The sequence below is a fragment of the Salmo salar genome, chromosome ssa27 (genome assembly GCF_905237065.1).
Source record: "Salmo salar chromosome ssa27, Ssal_v3.1, whole genome shotgun sequence".
Lineage (NCBI taxonomy): Eukaryota > Metazoa > Chordata > Actinopteri > Salmoniformes > Salmonidae > Salmo > Salmo salar.
The window spans coordinates 2,906,266-2,929,575 of NC_059468.1; the positions used below are offsets into that span (position 1 = coordinate 2,906,266).

At 43.7% G+C, this 23,310-nt stretch overlaps 1 protein-coding gene across 2 annotated transcripts in view; it reads left to right on the forward strand.

Annotated features, from left to right (window-relative positions):
- LOC106588200 (RNA-binding motif, single-stranded-interacting protein 3) overlaps positions 1-23,310 on the forward strand; it is a 251,388-nt gene that overhangs the window by 97,776 nt on the left and 130,302 nt on the right. For both annotated transcript variants that reach the window (XM_014176955.2, XM_014176957.2), the window contains exon 4: positions 5,267-5,358. In XM_014176955.2, the coding sequence (XP_014032430.1) occupies positions 5,267-5,358 (92 nt within the window). The remainder of the gene's footprint in view (positions 1-5,266; positions 5,359-23,310) is intronic.

Genomic DNA, 23,310 nt, shown 5'->3' on the forward strand with positions numbered 1-23,310 from the left:
TACAGTGCACACACGTACTGTACGTGTACACATGCATGTGTGTGTTGCTATGAGCAGCGTGCGTGCGGGTTGGGTTTGTTGTGTCCTACCAGTGTGTTTGCAAGGGGGAAGTGGTGTCATGTGAATTGTCAACTCACTGTGCTGTTACGCCCTGATGGGACTGATGTGGTCAGAGGTCTCCAACCCAAAGATAACATTTTTATACATGACATTACATTTTTTTTCCTCCAAATGATCCCTCAACCAAGATATATTTATTCCACCTCAGTTTAGACACACAAGCACACACACGCACACACACACACACACACACACACACACACACACACACACACACACACACACACACACACACACACACACACACACACACACACACACACACACACACACACACACACACACAACACACTGCTGGTTTGGTAGTGCATGTACGGGTTCTGGGAGCCTTTATTTTATTTATCGCCAGTCACCCAGTCCAGGAGGATAAATGAGGAGGAATGCAGAGCCTAGCGAGGATCCTCTCATCTGGGTTTGGAGCGGGACCAACCAACCCTGCCTTGGCTGCAGCTAGCCACACACAGACACACACACATGGACACATACAGACACATACACAGGCACAAACACACACGCAACCAGCCCAGAATACCATCCAGCTCAACATTAGGAAGGTGTTCTTAATGTTTTGTACGGTCAATGTATGTTTGCTTTGCCAATGCAGTAACACTATCCATGCCAATAAAGTATTTTGAATTCAATAAAATAATTTGGTTTATTTAGAATAATCTGAAATGCTTCTTTTTTTTTTACAGATTACAAAAATTCTGAGCTCCAAAATGGTATATCATACACTGTGATTGGAGGAAGCATGGTAAATGTATCCTGCTTTAAAATCTGATAAAGGTGTTATCCCACATCGGAGGCAAGCAGGAGAAATGCCCTTGAAAGATTTTGTTGAGCACTAGAGAGCTCTTCTTTGTTTATGCCCATTCAGCATCGTTCACACCCTCTTAAGCCATAGACCCACCCATCTCTTTAAGAATTAACATGGCCAACCATCAGCATGGTCAACCCCTCCTCTCAGCCAATCATGGCCAGCCAGAAAGGATCCTGTCTTTCTCCCTATATCAAATCAAAGTTTATTTGTCACGCGCGCCGAACACAACAAGTGTAGACCTTACAGTGAAATGCTTACTTACCAATAATGCAGTTTTAAGAAAAATAAGTGTTAAGTAAAAAATAGATAAGTAAAATATAAAAGTAACAAATAATTAAAGAGCAGCAGTAAAATAACAATAGTGAGGCATTATACAGGGGGGTACCGGTACAGAGTCACCGGTTAGTCGAGGTAATTGAGGTAATATGTACATGTAGGTAGAGTTAAAGTGACTATGCATAGATAATAAACAGAGTAGCTGCAACGTAAAATGGGGGGGGGCAATGCAAATAGTCTGGGTAGACATTTGATTAGCTGTTCAGGAGCCTTATTAAAGGACTTAATACAATGAAATGGTTATTTGGCCCTACTGTGAAGTAAGAAGAAGCGTCATCTGCACCCGTTGGGCTGGCGTGTCACATTTTTGGAATACTGTAATTCTATGACACTATGTAAAGCAGCATGAATATTGTTTAGAGTGGCTGTATGTATATCCTCTATTACAGCATGGAAATGCTCTCGACAGTCATTAACGTGTGTAACCGCGGTAATTAACAATGTGTACATCAGCTGCTCTACCTCCTTGATGACTCACATGGATGTAAGCGATTACATGCAACTATTGTAATTCTGCCTACATGTAACTGAACCATTATTCATGCTGATGGTATTATTGTGAAGTAGTATGCAATGCAAAACAGGATCATTAGAGCTAGCAGAATATGGAAATGGAAATACTGTATCGAAATGGGAATATCAATTTAGGAGGGTGGGGGGTGGGGGCCCAAACGATCCAGACTATTATGCAGATAAAATATGCAAATTTCCCCCGATGTAATTAAGATTAACATAATTTGATAGCGAAATGCATGAATGATGCATGCATGATTGATACATTGATACGTGCATTGTAATAAGTCCTTTATCTGGTTTCAGGATATTGTAGCTTAGCATTAGCGGTCTAGCCTAAAGTGCATTGCGTTTCATAGGGGCCTTGGGCTCTCGCTGCGCTCTGCAGGGTGTCTCGGCTTCACCATCCTAACCGGCAATTCCGTCTTTATTGCGACAGCAGCAGTTTGACCAGGCCCAGGAAATGCGATAAGGCAGTTCATGTTTCTCTTTATTCTGCTTACATTTTTTTTTTTTGCTGTAGATGTGCGTGGTATCAGATGTGGTGCTTCTACTCAATCATGTCGAGCCGGCTCTTAGTGACAAATATAGATTTTTTTGTTTGCGTACCAGCAGGATGTGTTTGCGACTTCAAAGCGATGACTTCCTCCATTCCCTCACCATGGGTGTAATTCCAGAAAACCCTCATTAGAAATACTGTACTGCACCTCCTTGTACTTGCCTTATAACAACACGTGGAGTGCAGTTTGTGTGTGATATATATTTTTTTAAATGCTGGAATTGAGTGAAAGGTTGTCTGCTGACCCTGATGTATTCTCAGCATCTTTAGGAGAGAGTGTTTTGTACTTTCCGAATGACTCTCATGGCAGGCACACAGACACGCTTGCATGTTGGCTCCCCAGTACAATACTGCCTGTGCTGTACCATGTTAGACACGCATACTGTAACTCCAGTCATTGACGACTTCACTGTCTGTCATATTGAACTATCCTCTCCTTGTCCTGATCTACATTGTCCTCTCCAAACTCCTGCAACTGGGTTCAGTTGAACTCTCTCTGTCAGGGATTGTGTTTGGTATTCACGGGTCTTTTGAGGTCGCGCCATAGTGCTGTGGCCTTTTGGCCTTGGTCTCTGCATGGTGCCAAACACAGTGACTTCCCAGTGCCGTACAGGTAATCCCTGCTCTGAGGAACCAGTACTCTCCTACCTCTGCTGAATGTAGGTCAACAGTCTGTTTCTCATACCTCTTTCCGTGTTCCTCTTCCACTGAACATTCCTTTTTATACTTCACCATTCACCTCTTCAATATTATATTTAAGAGCTGGTTAACTGCGTCTCAGCTAGGTAGAACCATCCGATCTGTTTTGGCAATATGATTTAATTCAGCCTTATTTCACCTCCAGCTCTTGCAGTAGTGTTTCCTAATTAACATTTGTCAGTTTTCCTTCATTTTACCTTCCTGTTTTTAATCAGACGGGAGCTCAATTCTGTTCTACCACAGGTTATGATTTTGCCTTTATTTCACGCTCCTTTACCTCTATCGAATGCAGGAAACTCCACACACACATTGGTGTGTGTGAGTGTGTGTTTCTGTGTGCTCGCCCATGTGTGTGTGTGTGTGTGTGTGAAAAAGTGTGTAAAGCGGAGCCACACCAGCTCGGCCCGGCTCCCCCCATTATCCCTTTCTAATTACACTTTCCTTGTGAAACAGTGGACCAGAGGCCACCATTGACTGCTTTTAATCTGGAACCAAATTTTAATTAACACCGACGCAACCCCGCCGCTGATACATCCCTGGGAATGTCGGGATCACAATAACTCATAAATCACCGCTGTAGATTCATTCTCGTCTTTTCACCACTGATGAATTTCCAGAGGGCGTGGGAGGGCGGGGGAACAAATCAAGGCTCTGGTACGACGCCATCAACCTTTGAGAGATTTGTTGCCGAACAGAGAATTAAGAGCACTGCGAAATGAAGGGGCTGTTGTTGGCTGTGTGAGGAGCGTGATGGCCAACGTCAGCCTCTTCAAATATCAAGGGGCTGAAGGGTTTTCCGTTTTGAGGGGGATTCCTTGCGTTAGAAGGAAAAAATCGATTGTCATGTTTGTGAATACTTTATCTGTGCATTGTTGTGATTATTTTATAGTTTTGCTGGAAAATGTGATTAAAACATTAACTATAGAATACAGCATTGTAAAATGTAGCCTAGGACTATAAAATACGCTATATATTCAGCATTGTATAATGTAGCCTAGGACTATAAAATACGCTATATATTCAGCATTGTATAACGTAGCCTAGGACTATAAAATACGCTATATATTCAGCATTGTATAATGTAGCCTAGGACTATAAAATACGATATATATTCAGCATTGTATAATGTAGCCTAGGACTATAAAATACGCTATATATTCAGCATTGTATAATGTAGCCTAGGACTATAAAATACGCTATATATTCAGCATTGTATAATGTAGCCTAGGACTATAAAATACGCTATATATTCAGCATTGTATAATGTAGCCTAGGACTATAAAATACGCTATATATTCAGCATTGTATAATGTTGCCTAGGACTATAAAATACGCTATATATTCAGCATTGTATAATGTAGCCTAGGACTATAAAATACGATATATATTCAGCATTGTATAATGTAGCCTAGGACTATAAAATACGCTATATATTCAGCATTGTATAATGTAGCCTAGGACTATAAAACAGAACAGCCTCAATTCGTTAAGTCAGAGCATGAACTCTACAAGGTGTCAAAAGCGTTCCACAGAGATGGTGGCCAATGTTGACTCCAATGCTTCCCACAGTTGTGTCAAATTGGCTGGATGTGCTTTGGGTTGTGGACCATTCTTGATATACACAGGTTCTGTTGAGGGTGAAAAACCCATCAGCTTTGCAGTTCTTGACACAAACCGATGCGCCTGGCACCTACTACCTTACCCCGTTCAAAGGCACTTACATTTTTTGTCTTGCCCATTCACCCTCTGAACGGCACACCTACATAATCCATGTCTCAATTGACTCGAGGCTTAAAAATGTGTATTTAACCTGTCTCCTCCCCTTCATCTACACTGATTGAAGTGGATTTCACCAATAACATCAATAAGGGATCATATCTTTCACCTGGATTCACCTGGTCAGTCTATGTCATGGAAAGAGGTGTTCTTAATGTTTGGTGTACTCAGTGTATATTCAGCATTGTATAATGTAGCCTAGGACTATAAAATACATTGGCTTGAGTTTGTTATTGCTAATTAGCATTCCTAAGCATCCCCATATGAACGTCAGAGCCGCTAACTATCAAGCGATGTAGTGCTCACAAGATATGAAAACTGGCAGCCTCTGTTGTCATATTACCCACCTATTACTGCTACAATTACCAAGCCCTGTCATTCTCTCTCTTTGTCTAACTCCACCTGCATTTTTCATCATTCTCTCCTTCTCTCTTTCCCTTCAGGATATGGCTTTGTGGACTTTGATAGCCCGGCTGCAGCACAAAAGGCGGTGTCGTCTCTCAAAGCCACCGGGGTGCAGGCTCAAATGGCTAAGGTAAGAACTGTTAGCACGTTAGCATCGTTGCTCAGTAGGCTAATATAAGACAGGCTCAAATGGCTAAGGTAAGAACTGTTAGCACATTAGCATCGTTTCTCTAGAGGCTAATATAAGACAGGCTCAAATGGCTAAGGTAAGAACTGTTAGCACGTTAGCATCGTTGCTGTATAGGCTAATATAAGACAGGCTCAAATAGCCAAGGTAAGGAGCTGTTAGAATGTTAGCGTCCTTTGATGACTTACACCCATTGCATACACTACAATATAAAAATATTTAAAGTTGCATGGTCTTGGAGAGAATCCCCAGACCCCTATCCAGATACAGACCCAGAAACAGACCGTGGTGTGGTAATGTGTGTGAGATGGTGGGAGGCCACTCTGGCCTGCAGAAGGGGAGTTTAAATATGTTTTATGTTTCCAATGGCTCTGTCCCCCATCTCTTTCCTAACTACTACACAGTGTATGACAGGGGCAGGGGCTGTGGCCATATTCAGTTCAGCACCATTATGTGTGTGTGTGTGTGTGTGTGTGTGTGTGTGTGTGCCTGCCTGTGTGCGTGCGTGCATGCATTCTCCTGCTGCTGGTGCCCTGTGGTGGACACTGTGTCAGTTAGACTGTACTCTGGTTGCAGTGTGCACAGCCGCCTGTCAGGTGCTCTTTGATATGATTGTGTGAAAGTGGAAGCAGATGAGAGGAGCTGGAACATGAGAGACCCCAGTGAGCTCCACAGCTTGAGACAGTAAATACCATACCATACCATAAGGCCAGCTAGCTAGAGGCTTAATTGAACATTTAAATCAGACTTTTCACTTGTACTGATGCTGCTGGCATTGGTGCTGATTAGAACTGTGGTGATGAGGAGGAGGAAGATGAGAGAGATAGTTCCATTTTTATTCACAATTCCAATAATGATGATGGTCAGGATGACGATGCCAGAAATGATGATGAAGATTATACCCCCGTTATTTTGGTGGAAAAATAATGGGAGCAGCTAGGAGAGATGATATTCTGCTAGGTGCTCAAGTATGCCATCTCTCAAATGCACAATTTAGCCATTTCCTCTCTTCACAAAGTGTCTGTCCTTCCTCTAATATTTATAAGAGGCCACACACAGAGAATAGAGATTAGGGTCTATGCTCTTTCCCAATTTAATTTAAAACCTTTTCTTTGTATTGCTTTCTTTTGTCAATCAACATTCCCAGCTGACCTTTTAAACAGTGTTTTGTGGGTAGTGGGTAGTGGGAGGGGGTTACTCTTGAATGTTTCCCCCCACATGACTGAAGGGTCTGGCACTCTTTACTCCTGTCTTTTTATCCTACGTCTGAGAGACATTAAGGGGTCGTTTGGTTTTTATTGACTCTCTCTGTATCTCTGTCTACTCACTCGCTCTTCTACTTGCTCTCTATCTCTCGCTAGTTGTCTCTTTCTCACACAAACACACGGCCACATACACGCCTAAACACATTCCTGTCTACCATGTGTTCACCTGCCATACATTCAACGAGCGCAATTTAGTCCCATCCATAATTAACGTTGCCTATCTGTAGCTGTGACTTTGAAACATCTATCGGTTCCCCCAGAGGCATCAAACAGGAACCCAGGTGAGCATCACTATTACATCCTGCAGGTGTAAATCATTGTGGCGACGGCTGCCACCCCGATGACTGAACACGGTCATGCTGGGGCTCCTTCTTCTCATTCTCCCCTTCCCAAGGCTTCGTCTTGTCACGTAGATCTCCCGCGACAAAGTCATAAACGGAGTTGCGAATCAGAGCCGGAGGCCTTGAGCTCATGAAATAAAACTGTCCGAGTAATCAAGCTCCGCCTTCTTTTCCCGCCGCAGTGCCATTAAAAGGCTTTTATTAAGGGGCCTTATTTTAAACACAGCTGTGAGGGAGGGAAGAGGAGGGAAGAGGAGGGAAGCGAAATGGTTCTTTATTTCCTCTTCCTCCTCCTTCCTTTGTCTGGATGTCCCCCTCAGAATTGGTAATACCAAGGAAACATTGGTTTCCTTTTATTTCCTCCTCCCCGTTGGGGACTGTGACAGCATGAATGAGGATGAGAACCATAATGTAGGTACCTGAAGGACACTTCCTTGTGGCTCCCTCGCTGTCAGTCACCTACAAAGAAGCAGCTTGGGCGAGAGTATGTGTGTGTGCGTGCAAGTGTTTGTGCGTGCGTTTGTGTGTGTTCATCAGTGGAGTGGGGTGGGGGAGGGAGGGGCCCTCACACCTAGCTGAAGACTTCATTCGCCGTGTCACTGTGTGCGGAACGCTTTTTCTCCCTGTGTGAAGACAGATGCTAAAAAGAGACACAAGGATAACAAGTAAATGGTCCGTGTCTCCCATCGCCGATGCAAACCTGTCAAAGAGCTCTCCTCCTCAACTCCCCGCAGGCTGCCATTTTCCCCTTGAGCCAATCACACTGAATTATGGGGTGTGCGCCCTCGATTGTGGTGTCAGTGTCGGAAAAGCAATTCCACCTGACAGCTGCTAGCTCTCAGACAACAACCCAGTCTTTATGTAAATGATCTCCCTACCTTTGTCGTTGTTTGTCTTATGGTTGCCGCGATGAAAACAAAGCTCTCCCTTTCTCTCTCTCTCTCTCTGTCTCTCTCTCTCTCTCTCTGTCTCTCTCTCTCTCTCTCTCTCTTTCTTTCCCTCGCCAAAGCTGCCTGAACCAGCCCAGGTTAGCCACAGGATCCACAACATCACACGGACACACTACACACTCCCTTGAACTCATACATATTTAGATTCACCCTGTATTCAACCTAAATTCACTGCCTCCTGAGCTAACATTGCCATGTTTATTCTCCAGTAATAGCAGAGTGTCACGTCGTGTGTGTAGGTGGCAGGGAAGTCAGGCGCAGGAGAATCAAACTTGGTATAAATGGAGTAGTTTAATAACGTAAAACAAAAACTTCAAAACCAAAGTACATAATAAAATAAATGTGGGTACAAGAACCCGTCGCGCACCAATTGAATATCACGAGCATAACAACAAACAATCTCTGACAAGGACATGAGGGGAAACAGAGGGGTGAATACACAACATGTAATGAATGGGATTGGAACCAGGTGTGTAGGAAGACAAGACAAAACCAATGGAAAATAAAAATGGATCAATGATGGCTAGAAGACCGGTGACGTCGACCGCCGAGCACCGCCCGAACAAGGAGAGGCATCGACTTCGGCAGAAGTCGTGACACAGAGGTCCAAAATGAGAGCCTATGGTTCATTTGGATGTGGAGGGTTATTAAGGTTGTTATTGACATGTAACATTCAGGAACAGGTTTACCCTCTCTACCTCTGGGCTGTTTACCCTTTCTGCCTCCACTTGCCCTTCACTTCCTGTCCACATTAGAGTGAGGGGGGAAATATGCCAAAAACGCCATTAGAGCGCCTCCGTGAAATGAATCCCAAGCGTTTAGGCAACGCTCAGCTCCGGCCCATCAGGCAGCCGTCTCTGTTCGCCATTCGGGCATTTAATGGCCCATGGAGTTGTTATGGTAACGTTTGGCCTCGGTCAGGGCAACAGCCCACTACACGTAGAATAACGGAGATTGACGTTCCTATCTCTCAGGGGACATTTCCTGTCAATATTGCATTTATATTCATACAAACAGCGAGGAAGCTCCCTGTGGGTAGTCTGGGCAGTCAGCGGTGGTATTATTTTCATTATTACCCTATTATCCTTTAAGGGTGACTTCTTTGACACAGTCCCTGCACTGACGCCCCTTTGCAGTTCAACGAGACGAAGGGTGACCTCTGGACTCCAATCAAACGGATGGCTGACGCCATTGTTGCTGTGGCTGGGAATAGCTAGGCTAGCTTAATATGGCTGCGCTGCACCTTAGGCTGAGGTCAACTTTGGCTTCTTTTCAGGCTGTGGGAGTCTATTCAGAAAGAAAAGATAATTGGGGGGCTAGAGGATACCGGTGCAGACTCAGCAGCCATCTCTCGCTGCAGTTTGTGTTATCCCACCTTGAATATGATGCCATTTCAGCAAGACATTGCGAGCTGTGTGCGAGCCGTGTTTTTCATAAAGCATATGGTGTCAGCCAGAAGATAGTAATAATCAGCAAATTTCCAGGCTTAGTGTGGTTGCCATCGAGACTGGGGTTGTCGTAGAGATTACGGTGTAGCCTAGTACAGCCGTTTTCCTGTGCCTCCTCTCCATATTTGTCTGGCTGTCTTTGAATACACCGTATAGATATACAAACAACAGCATATTATGTGCATACTTCATGCCTCTGCCATCGTGTATTGTCTTGTCTCCTTATCAACCCATTCGTCCCCTAGTGACAGTATGACAGTATCACTGAGTGTACAGGAGGCAAAGTCCCCCTAGGTTCCCCTACACATGTATATTCCTCTCTCTTTATGTCTCCAAATGCATAATGTGCATAGACGCCTCATGCAGCAGTGCGTCGGCATCAACGCAGCTTAGCTGCAGCGTGCCTCTCCCCCTCCCTCCCCGTAGTGATACTTTTGAAGGGCAAAGCCAGCGCGAGTGAGACGGACCATCTGACTAGCTCTCAGTCCCGCGCCCCGTCATTGGCTCGCACTGTCTCGGCACTCTAATTACGCTTCAATCATCGGGAGGAGCGCGGCATGTGGTAAATTATTTCACCGAGCAGCGTGAAGACATGCAGAGAGAGAGAGAGAGAGAGAGAGAGAGAGAGAGAGAGAGAGAGAGAGAGAGAGAGAGAGAGAGAGAGAGAGAGAGAAGTGAGAAGGGGAGAAAGAGAAAAAGAGGGAGGGAGATCTGGCAGAGACCGTGTCACAACAGACAGCCGGCTGCATCAGGAGACAGGCCAGCAATAATGAACAAAGTTACAAACTTATCAGAGGGAGAGAGTGTCTGGTCTGCCACACTCCCTCTAGGGGAGCGAGAGTCACAGCAACTTTTAATGGACATTGGCACACATCGCCATCCCAATACTGTTAGCACAAAGCGACTTTGAACTGGTACGGGATTTCTGTTAGAGTTTGCAAACTTCTGTCATTATACAATCCTGTCTGTAGTTTGAATGGCGCTCAATAGACACTACGAACACAGACATTCCAATTAAGGTAACATTGGGGCTTTATTTGTGAATAGCTCTCTGTTTGGTTACCAAATTGCCCAGCAGTGGCCCTGAGCTCAAGTGAGTCCATTTCAAATGGAGCGAAGGCCTTCAGTCTCAATACGCTCCATGCTGCCATTGCTTCGCTTTGAAGCGAATATAAATAAATATAAATACGGCTTTTCAGACTCAATAATGGCCACAGTGTGCCGTTATTAGAGTCCCTTTGATGTGGCAACTGTGCCAAGTCGCTCCCTGTCTCCTTCAATTGATCTGCGTCCATTAACAGGCTGAGGGAGAGCCTTTTCAAAGGACCCTGATTCCACCATCACAGATAGATAGATAGATAGCCAGGTGAAGGAGCGCTTTGCACTAGTTTACCCATTTGGTCAGCGAAAAGGACAGTTATGCCCAGAACGTGTCTTACATTGAAGCCATGCAGGGATAAGCTGGATAGTGTTGAAAATCTGTGTATTTTCGGGTATGACTTCATGGTGTTAGCAGCTTTACCTACAGTGTAGGCCTAATCTGTAGATTCCACGTCTAAATTGTGGAACAGCAATGTACTTAGCAACATAAGTTGCTTATGTCTGACAAAATGGCTTATGTCATGGGCTCTCCCTTTCCCTGATTACTTGTCATGCTATGTGAATGTGTTTCAGTGTGTACATGCAAACACACGTGTACGCACACACACACACACACACACACACACACACACACACACACACACACACACACACACACACACACACACACACACACACACACACACACACACACACACACACACACACGCACACACTTGTGTGTTTGTTTCTTTGGTGGAGTATGTTGTGGGCTTGCAGTAGGCGGCTGTGGCTGCAGTAGAGCGCTCTAAGCTCTCCCAGCCCTTCCTTCCTTCCTTCCGTGCGAACCACTGATTCAGCCACCCCATTTCAATTTGTCTTCATCAGTCATACCAATTAACTCTGGGATTAGATGAATCAATGCCAGCCATCTCCGGCCCTCCTCCCTACCCCTCCTTGTCTACCCTCTCTGCCATCATGCACGGCCCTGACGACACACATTATAGATTACGTTTAAATCTACGCTCCTCTAACAGCTTGCTCATAGACAGTCTTATCACCGGAGGTTTCACAATCCCCAACCGACGCTCTTCTTAGTATTCTGTGTGGTCGGTGGACTTCGGCGTATCAATAGAATTTTAAAGGAGAGGAGAGACTTCTCGACCGTGTACTGTAGGGCAGACCAGCCCTCAAAAGGGACTCTTCTTTCTCTGTGTTGGTCTTGCCAATCCCCGTTGTCACACCTCTGAGAAACAACTCTGGATTTTGAATCCAAACAACTCAGATGCTTATAAAAGGGTCTAAGCTGAATTGTTCTCTCTCTTATTTGTTCCTGGCCTGCTGTGGTGAGATTCTTTCTTTCTCCCTCTCCCATGAGCTATCGGTCATGGCACAATCTCTCTCTCTCTCTCTCTCTGACCATGCTTAGAATAATGCCTTGTAATGCTTGTTAATGCTTTGGAACTTAAGTTGACGTCTTGTATGTGAATCAATTCATTTTACAAAGTAATTAAATACACTTCTACTTAGAATTCCATTCTCAGACATTTCTTCCTTGCCCATTACTGTAACTAAACCATAGCCTTCTTGCATACTGCTATTTATATTCTGGAGTAACAGGTAAAGATAATTCACTCAATGAGCTAATTACTTAGTCTGATTACGATTCGCATGTGAGGTATTTATAATATACTGTATATACACACACGTCAAATATTACTGTCCACTACAGTATTTTCTCATCATTCACTGTGGTGGACGCCTTCTATTTCGTCGTTTCCACAAAATTTAAAGGAGATGTCCACCTTGACCATGCATTTTCAGGGGTGATCACTCAGGGCCATCATTTTCCTCTACCTATCATCCTTCACCAGGCATGAGAGGGCAATTTCCCCTGACAGCCTGGAAACTGTGAACTGTGAGTTTCCCCTCCGGCCGAACCAGCGGGAAAATACCACGAGTGCCAACCTTAACCGTGCAGTGAAGTAGGAGCTATATTAAATCTGAGGGACTTCAAATCACATTGAATGACGAGCCTGTCCCTGCCATGCTCCTGCCAATGGAACAGTTTATTTTCACATTCACACACACACAGGGCTAATCGAATAAACTAAATAAGCCACATCATGCGATTTAAAAAAAAAAAAAATTATATAGCACTATGCTATCATAATGTGGCGTTTAGCCTGCGTACAATTAGATGGGGAGAATAAGATAGAATTTATGCGTGAAGGAACATTGCTAGGGGTAATTCATGCACATCTGTATGTAGGTACTTCTTTCTAAACACACATTAATCCACCGCCTCACAACGGCCTTACTGTGTAACGCACACACACACAGTAGCGAACGAAAGCACCACCAGCCAGGCTATCTTTAATTCACTAGAAACTGTAACACGATTAAGGTACACTCCCACCGTAGCAGAGTTACATATTTGGGGCTTAGAGCTCCAGTCTGTGTGAGTTTACATTTCTACCGCACTGAGAAGGTCTTGCAACATAATTAAGAGTTAGTGCTGCTGTACAGTCTGTTAGGATTTCGACTGGCTGCCGATGGTAACAAACAAATAGGGTCGATCGTGTTGTGTGCTTGGTCATTAACAAGAGACTAATCACGCAGGAGCTTGGAGTGAGGCTCGCGGTCAGGTTTGTCTTTTCTCATCCCGTTTCTGTCTGTCGCTGGCTTGTCACTCTGTCTGTCTGTCTGTCTGTCTGTCTGTCTGTCTGTCTGTCTGTCTGTCTGTCTGTCTGTCTGTCTGTCTGTCTGTCTGTCTGTCTGTCTGTCTGTCTGTCTGTCTGTCTGTCTGTCTGTCTGTCTGTCTGTCTGTCTGTCTGTCTGTCTGTCTGTGTTTCTTTTTGGCCATCTGTCCCCCCCACCATCACCATCTCTCTCTCTCTCTGTCTCTCTGTCTCTCTCTCTCTCTCTCTCTCTCTCTCATTCTCTCTCTTGTTCTCTCTCTGCAGGCCCCTAATGAATTGTGCAGGCATGCCATGTTAAATTACACTGATAGTTTCCAATTCCAGTAATTTCAATCATATTGGTGAGGGGCTGAACTGTAGGAAGACTCTGAGACAGAGCAGCACAGAGCTTTGGCCATGTCAAAGGGCCCACGCATCAGCCAGGGCCTGCCTAGTGACTGTTGATGGATGGGGAACTGTGACACCCATGTCTCTTATTCAGACTAATGAGGGAGAGAGAACTGGGAAAGTAGTGGGCTCTGGCTCTCTGGCTTTGGCACTGCAGTTGTTTTCCTTCCATCTGAATGTCACTGTGTGTGGCGGTCTGTCTGTCCAATCTCTGATCTCTGAGTGGGGGGTAAAAGGTCAACAACAACAAAAAAGAATAGAGAAGTGAATGTCAAATTTGCATCTTCAGGATGGAATTAGCCTTCAAATGTTTGTCTCACTGGGGGGGGGGGGATAAGGAAAACATGAGGGAGTCACTCTACTCTCTCAGGTCCCCCAAGTCAAGGTTGACCAGGAAACCAGACTCACCCAGGAGCTGCCCTTAACTGTTGAGGACAGACGTTCCGCCAGCGGAACCCCTAGCCAACAATGGAACAGCAGGGCGCGAAATACAAAACATCAAAAATCGATACATTTCAATTTCTCAAACATACGACTATTTTACACCATTTTAAAGATCCACTTCTCCTTAATGTAACCACATTGTCCGATTTCAAAAAGGCTTTACAGTGAAAGCAAGACATTAGATTATGTTAGGACAGTACATAGACAAACAATAACCACACAGCCATTTTCCAAGCAAGGAGATGTGTCACAAAAACCACAAATATAGCTAACATGAATTACTAACCTTTGACGATCTTCATCAGATGACACTCATAGGACATCATGTTACACAATACATGTATGTTTTGTTCGATCAAGTTCATATTTATATCCAAAAACAGCATTTTACATTGGCGCGTGATGTTCAGAAAATGTTTGCCTCCAAAACTACCGGTGAAAGAGCACATTAATTTACAGAAATACTCATCATAAACGTTGACAAAATATATAACAATTTTTTAAAGAATTATAGATACACTACTCCTTGATGCAACCGCTGTGTGAGATTTCAAAATAACTTTACGGAGAAAACACATTGTTCAATATTCTGAGTACAGAGCTCAACCATCAATGCAAGCTATACATCTACCCGCCATGGCATCAACAAAACTCTGAATTAGTGTTTTAAATCATTCCATACCTTTGCTGATCTTCGGCGGAACGCACTCGCAGGACTCCCACTTCCACAAGAAATGTTCATTTGTTAGAAATACTCCATATTTATGTCCAAATACCTCCTTTTGTTCGTGTGTTCAGATCACTATCCAAAGGCATAACGCGCAAGCGTAAATCCAGACACGAAAAGTCAAAATGTTCCATTACCGTTCGTAGAAACATGTCAAACGTTGTTTACAATCAATCTTTAGGGTATTTTTTACGTAAAAATGCGATAATTTTCCAACCGGACAATAGCGTATTCATTCCAGAAGAAAAAGAAGGAACGGCGCGCTCGCGGGCTCGCGCATTACCAAGTCCTTTGTCCTTAGGCAGTCCACTGATTGACTGAGCTCCTATTTTCTGCCCAGTAACAGGAGAAGGATGGAACAAGTTTCTAAAGGCTGTTGACAGCCAATGGTAGCCTTAGGAAGTGCAACGTGACCCCACAGACACTGTAGTTTTGATATGGATTCAAAAGAAGAACTACAATTCTCAGATTTACCACTTCCTGGTTGGATTTTTCTCAGGTTTTTGCCTGCAATATGAGTTATGTTATACTCACAGACATCATTCAAACAGTTTTAGAAACTTCAGAGTGTTTTCTATCCAAATCTACTAAGAATATGCATATCCTACCTTCTGAGTCTGAGTAGGAGGAAGGTTAATTTGGGCACGTTTTTCATCCGAACGTGAAAATACTGCCCACTATCCTTATTAACAGGCTAATGACCTTCTGTCCCATTAGACGCACTTCGGCTGACTCCTTGTTATTGAACAGGGAAGGTGTGTGTCTGTGTGTGGGTGCCTGTGGAGGCTGCTGAGGGGAGGACTGCCCGTAATAATGGCTGAAACGGAGCAAATGGAATGGCATCAAGCACATGGAAACCATTTGTTTTATATATTTGATTCCATCCCCCTAATTCCGTTCCAGCCATTACCACGAGCTCGTCCTCCCCAATTAAGGCCCCACCAACCTCCTGTGGTGCTTATTAGCATGAGTGTGTGCATACGTGTATGTGTGTGATGAGGGGGGGATAAGCACCCTCCATTTCGCCGTCCGGGGTGGTTTACCATACATAACATACTGTACGTCAGCACATCCCCGAGGCTGTTAACCTTGAGCCCTGTGTGGATCTGGATGGATGATGCATGTTTTGCTGTATGCGCTTGTGAAATCCTAGTGTATTTTCTACTTTCAACCTTTTTTTTTTTACATAGCGTTTGTGTTCATTTACATTTATTTGTTTCAATGAGATGGTGACAACAACAAAAAAATCTATTCACATGACATAAAATCTGTGATATGTGTGCTGTGTCTGCTGTTCTCATGTGTTCTCTCCGTCTCTGCATTGTGTCAATATTTTGTCGTCTGCAGAGCTGTTGTGCGTCGCCTGTTGTATGTCTCATTAGCTTCTAGCTTCCTGTGCTAAGTGTTCTCCTATATCGTGTTTATTGTGCCTGTTTGGTCTGTGTGCTATTTTTGTGTTGCATCTGTGCTGTGCCACTGTTAACATGTCTTTGTACTTTCACAATGTTCTCTTAGTGTTATCTCTTTGTTGTCCATGTGTTATCGCCTTGCAAACGAGGCAATGGCTTTGTGTTGCAACATCTAGTAAAATCTTAATGCTATGTTCATTTTATCTTTGAGTTAGAATTGTGTTTACGTAAGCTGTAGTTTTATCCTCTCCTCAGGGTTGTCTTCATATTTTGACTTTGTAGTTTTGATGTTGTCATTATATCGTTTCGTCGTTGTGTGTGATTCCTCCAGTGTTTCTGTGTTGCGTGTTCGTCACGATCCTCCGTGTTTTTGTGTTTACACAGGCTGCATGTCCGTGTTGTCCCTGTGTTGTTATGTTTGGTGCAGAGCAGACTTGATTGAAACCAGATGGCTAGTCTTTGGGAGTCTGGCAACTGAAGAAGTGATGGAGAAAACCAGACAGGCCATCAACTACAGAGAATGAGAGAGTGGGAGAGGGAGAGAGACAAAGATAGAGAGACAGATGTATGCACAAGGAGCATCCTCTGCTGGGATGTGACGTTCATATAGATGCCTCCTGCGATAACTAATGGAAGAACATGCTAACTTTCAAATGTATTACGAAGTTATCTGTCAAAAAGTATCACGTCTTTAGATTCCATGTTCTGTAATCTGACGCTAAACTGTTAAATATTTCAGGCTGTTTGTGCCTCGTACAACGGTTAATCCTCTTTTTCTTCCTAGCCAGTCTGACAGCAATGTTTACATCTGCTTTTCAAATAATATACATTTACTTAACATGATACTCAAACAGGAAATCCTAAGGCCTTGACATTGCTTCTGCTAGTTCATTGAGCGAGCAAATCAGTTTGTGAGATTGAGTATGTATTGTACAGTGCATTCGCCAAACGGCCTTGTCAAGACCCATCAGAGGAACTTCAGGGTACTTTTGTGTTTCGCGAGTACTGGATAGCCTAGGCCTGTTGAAGGTGTGCTTCTCCAGGACTGTTAGAAGAGAAGAAAGATTCATGGAGCGGTCTTCCAAGCCAATCCAGGGATGTTTCCTGACCGACATTCCCTATAAGAAAGATTTGGAACAGACAGCAGGTTGGGAGCCGTTGCCACCTTGAATAACGATCACTCCCTCTCCACCCTTTGAGCCAGGTTGAGTAAGCATTCAGGGATGCTGCACACAGAGCTCATCTTCTTTATGATGAACACCCCTTCACTACATCACATTATTCCCCATCTGGCCTGGCTCTGCTTGGCTCTACAGGCGCAGCGTGGACGGTTTTCCAAGCTGTAATCTTGTTTGATATTCTCCATGACGATAGGCATATAGTATTCCCTAACAAGTTTTCGCTAAGAGCAAGAACATGGATGTTTACAAAAGCAGTGGCAATTGAATGAAAAGGCAACAACTGGAGATGCCGTAAGCAAAACAGGGCTTTGTGAGATACTGTGCGGTTGCTGTATCCGGATCTGAGCCCTTTTCCTGATAAAGTGGTTCATCGATCTCCATGGAAACGGTCACACCCTCTCCAATAGCTAGCTGACGGCAAAGTGTTGCCTTGGGGTGGGTGGGGGGGGGTAGAGCGAAAGAGAGAGGGTGGGGTCTGAGAGAACCAGGGGAAGTATAAATGTGCCTCCAATCGAATTATTGGCCAATCAAGTCATAACGTGAGTAATTCAAGGCCTACATCAACGGGGATAATCTCATTGGCTGTGCATTAGGGGCTGAGAGGATGGAGGGGGGGGGGGGCGAGGAGGGGGTGGAGCTCTTAGTGGATGCGCTCAGTGGGGGGTCTCAAAGGAAGAGGGTCCTTTGATAGGAGTTGAGAGATATTTTTAACTTTGGATGAGGAAGGGTGGATGGGGGATGGGGGTATAAATAATGCCTCGATCTCTGCCTTTGGCGTATAGCTGTAAGACACAGGGTGCAGTAGAATGGTTGATTACGCCCTTGTTGCCATCTGCTCAATTGGTCAATGACAACATTTCTCATGTGTCCAATTACGAAAGAGGATTAGGATCTGTTTGTGTGCTGTCTGGTGGCCCCTGGTCAATTCTGACTCATCCGAGGCATACAGGACATTTTGTCTGTACATAATGGTGTTTTAGTTATGTAGTACTTCAATATACTTCATATTTGCATTGGTATTACTGCATTTGCTTTTACGGTTGGCTCTCAAATGTTGTCTTTTAATCACAATAGTTCACCATTCTGCTGTGCAGATCTTTAGCTCTGTCCACATTGTCAATAACCTATGGGGTTAGCTGTATATACAATGTCACGCATCGTATACATTCCGTGTAACATCTCCCAGCTGTGAGGTAGTTAACCAGGAGGGTTTACACCTGGAAAATCACAATGAACACACTACTACAACATGCCTGGCGTTTGAACGTTAGGGGTTCAAACAAAAATTCCCTCTCCAAAGTGAATGTTGGTTTCCGGAGGTTTGACACTGGCATGGAGCGCTAATCAGGCTCTGTTTCAGGGCTTTGGAGAGGGTGGCCCTCCCAGAGAAAAGCCTTGACAGTTTTCCATGCGATTTGCACGTGCAGGGCTCCTGAACCAGCTCCCCTTGCTCCGCCTCGTGCCCGGGGATCCGCATAGTAGAAACAGCTGCCAGGGGAGCAGCTTGTCCATGGGAGGGAGGGAAAAAGGGAGAGAAGGTAATCACTTTTGGGAAAATACTGCCTCTCCGCACCCTGCCAAGACCGTGTTTGTGTTGTGGCTTTTCTACTGGAAGCCCATTGCTTTGGCTCTCAGGCTTCTCTGGCTCTGTTGGTGCTAGCACCCCCTCTCTCCAGGGTTAATACAACAATGAGGCTTTTTAGTTGAAAAGCGGCTCAAGGGTCGTAAATGGATGAAAACCGTCTGCAAGAAGAATGATATTGGTGGGCTGTCATTTATGACCGTCGTGAGGGCATATGTTTAGTGTTTAGGGATGTGAGAGGCTGAAAAGAGTTCTGTAAAAGAGTTAATATTATGAAATCACGATTGGCTAGGGAAGTAACTCCATTTTTTTTTATTTCTCTGTGGCATGACCAATATATTTGATCTTTCCCCCATTCCCTGAACCAGATCCACCCCAGCTGACTAACTACAGCCTGTGTCACGATCACACAGCCCTGCCTTTGGAACATTATGTTGAGCTATTTAAAATGGACATACATGTACAGTAGCCAAGACATAATTATGCATAAACTTGCTTGAGTGGAACTGACAGGTTCAGCAGTGTACTGGTTAACATCTTCTGAATACCTGCTTCTCTAGAACATATAGCTCCGGGTAACAGCGAAAATAACCCTTTCCCGACACAAGATTAAAGCCTCATCAGTGAGTCTTTTTTGGGTTTCACACTGTAAACATTGTTTTTTCCCACACATGCATACAAAACGGAAACCTTTGAAACCTTACACCATTTCTATTGAATAGCGCCTCATTATTTACCAGCCTCTTATCATCTCCTGTCTATTTAGCTTCAAATCTCTATGAACCAGTGTCAGTCATGTGAGACTGGAGTAGTTATGGCTAGCCGGAGGGAGAGAAGTAAATGAGCGTGAAAGAGGAAGAGAGGGAGCAGTGAGAGGTGCAGGAGCTAGCAGAGGAATAGAAAGGAAGGAGCTGTACATGTTTGGTGGAGGTATACAGTGCCTTCAGAAAGTATTCATACCCTTGACTCATTCCATTCAAAAATCACCCATCTACACACAACACCCCATAATGACAAAGTGTAAACATGTTTTTAGAAATATTTGCAAATGTATTGAAAATGAAATACAGAAATATCTCATTTACATGAGTATTCACACCCCGGAATTAATACATTAGAATCACCTTTTAGAGTTAGTCTTTCTGGGTACTTCTTTAAAAGCTTTGCACAACTGGATTGTACAACATTCTTCAAGCTCTGTCAAGTAGCATTTCGCTACACCCACAATAAAATCTGCTAAACATGTATATGTGGCAAATAAAATTTGATTTGAGTTGGTTGTTGATTATTGTTAGACAGAGATGTTCATATCTTGCCATAGATTTTCAAGACGATTTAAGTCAAAACTGTAACTAGGCCACTCCGGAACATTCAATGTCGTCTTGGTAAGCAACCCCAGTGTATATTTGGCCTTGTGGAGTAACTACAATGTTGTGATCCATCCTCAATTTTCTCCTATCAATCAAATTTTCAATTAATCAAATGTATTTATAAAGCCCTTTTTACATCAGCCGATGTCACAAAGTGCTATACAGAAACCCGGCTTATCACAGCCATTAAACTCTGTAAAGTCACCATTGGCCTCATGGTGAATTCCCTGAGCGGTTTCCTTCCTCTCCGACAACTGCGTTAGGAAGGACGCCTGTATCTTTGTAGTGACTGGTTGTATTGATACACCATCCAAAGTGTAATTAATAACTTCACCATGCTCAAAGAGATATTCAATGTCTGTTTGTTTTTTTTATTTATTTTTATCTACTAATAGGTGCCCTTCTTTGCATGGCTTTGCACGTGCAGGGCTCCTGAACCAGCTCCCCTTGCTCCGCCTCCCTGGTCTTTGTGATTGAATTTGTGTTTGAAATTCATTGCTCGACTGAGGGACCTTACAGATATTTGTGTGTGTGGGGTACAGAGATGAGGTAGTCATTCAAAAATCATGTTAAACACTATTATTGAACACAGACTGAGTCCATGCAACTTATTATGTGACTTGCTAAGCACATTTTTACTCCAGAATTTTTTTAGGCTTGCCATAAAGGTGTTAAGACATTTCAGCTTTTAATTTGTTATTCATTTGTAAGCATTTCCAAAAACATAATTCCACTTTGACATTATGGGGTATTGTGTCAGCCAGTGACACAACATTTCAATTTAATCCATTTTAAATTCATGCTGTAACACAACAAAATATGGAAAAAGTCAAGGGGTGTGACTACTTTCTGAAGGCCCTGTACAAGTGCCCATCAGCCTGTAATGACTGTGTGTTGGAGACCGTTCAGAGACTCTAGACCTGCAGGGGAACAGCTTTCATTTCTCCTGACACACAGTATAGACAGAGGGATGAGTCAGAAGCTCCGCTGGCTACTGTCCCCCCTCCTCCTCTCATCCTCTCAATTTCCCTATTTTTCTCTCCTTTCCTCTTCTCAGCCCGCTCTACAAAGGTATGTTTAATACATAAGGGCCCTAATCGCTATCGCAGCTGTATCTGTCCATCCGTCTGGCTCTATGCTTAGTGTTCTCTCTCCTCTCTTCCTCTTTCTTCCTGTCTTTTCTCTTCTGTACCGCAAGATCCTACAGAGAAGCCATTCTTATAGACCTGTCCCCAGGTGTTATTTTCTCTCTCTCTCTCTCTCTCTCTCTCTCTCTCTCTCTCTCTCTCTCTCTCTCTCTCTATGATTTATGCCTTGCTGGACATTAAACGCCTCAGATGATTGCGGTGTGTAGGAATGAGATTGAGTAGGCCTCTGTTACCTGGTAAACATATTCAATTGGTCAAATGTATTTGAATAAGTACAGTCGGCTACTTCTTTAAGTGTTTTAAAAGCACCATGAATTGTTAGTCAATGTGCTCTGGAATCGCTGTACATATATGCAGAAGAGAAATGTGTGATGGGAACTTACAGTTGACGTTTACATACACCTTAGCCAAATACATTTCAACTCCGTTTTTCAATATTCCTGACATTTAATCCTAGTAAAATTTCCCTGTCTTAGGTCAGTTAGGATCACCACTTTATTTTAAGAATGTGAAATGTCAGAATAATAGTAGAGAGAATGATTTATTTCAGCTTTTATTTCCTTCATCACATTCCCAGTGGGTCAGAAATTTACATACACTCAATTAGTATTTGGTAGCATTGCCTATAAATTGTTTAACTTGGGTCAAACGTTTTGAGTAGCCTTCCACAGATGAACATGGTACCATCAGGTGTCTGGAAATTGCTCCCAAGGATGAATCAGACATGTGGAGGTGTACAATTATTTTTCTTAGGTCTTGGCTGATTTCTTTTGATTTTCCCATGATGTCAAGAAAAGAGGCACTGAGTTTGAAGATAGGCCTTGAAATACATCCACAGGTACACCTCCAATTGACACAAATGATGTCAATTAGCCTATCAGAAGCTTCTAAAGCCATGACATAATTTTCTGGAATTTTCCAAGCTGTTTAAAGGCACAATTAACTTAGTGTATGTAAACTTCTGACCCACTGGAATTGTAATACAGTGAATTATAAGTTAAATAATCTGTCTGTAAACAATTGTTGGAAAAATGACTTGTGTCATGCACAAAGTAGATGTCATAACCGACTTGCCAAAACTATAGTTTGTTAACAAGAAATTTGGGGAGTGGTTGTTAAACGAGTTTTAATGACTCCAACTTAAGTATATGTAAACTTCCGACTTCAACTGTACCTCTGTAGACATTGTTGTGTTGTATGTCCTGGGCCCATATCCACAAAGCCTCTCAGATTGGGAATCAGTTTTGCCTTTTAGATCATAATGAATAAGATTATATGGACAGATCCTAGATCAGCACTCAGAACAGAGAGCTTCACACCTTTTGCCAAAGTGTCTGCACAGACATCAGTAGACAAGTAAGCACCAATCAATCGCACAGCAATCTCTCCCACGGTCCCCTAATAGTCTCCCTCTCACCCTCCATCAGAAACATATGAGGCGGAGTCTCCTCTCCACCGCAGTAATGGATGCAACTGGAGACGTGCTTTGGGGAAACTGGCTGACATTTATGCGTCTGATTAGAGCACGAAGCCCAACACTTTTGTAACTGATTGAGGCTACGGGTGGCTCACGCTTGCCTCACTTCTCTGTCTCTATCTCCCTCTCTCTCTCTCTCCCTCCCCATATAGCCTCTCAGAATCACTGCACCTCTCTACACCCCATTTGCATGACTCATGCACACACACACCCATTTGAATAAGAACATTTTAATGTGGCTGTGGTTGAGTTGAGCGCCCAGACTATCCCATCCCGGAAGCAAGGCATGGAGGCTCCCATGACACAAGATGTTTAACCCACCGCCCGATCGATATAAATGCTCTTGCTCCTATAGACATTGCTCTTAACAACAATGAACGCGGT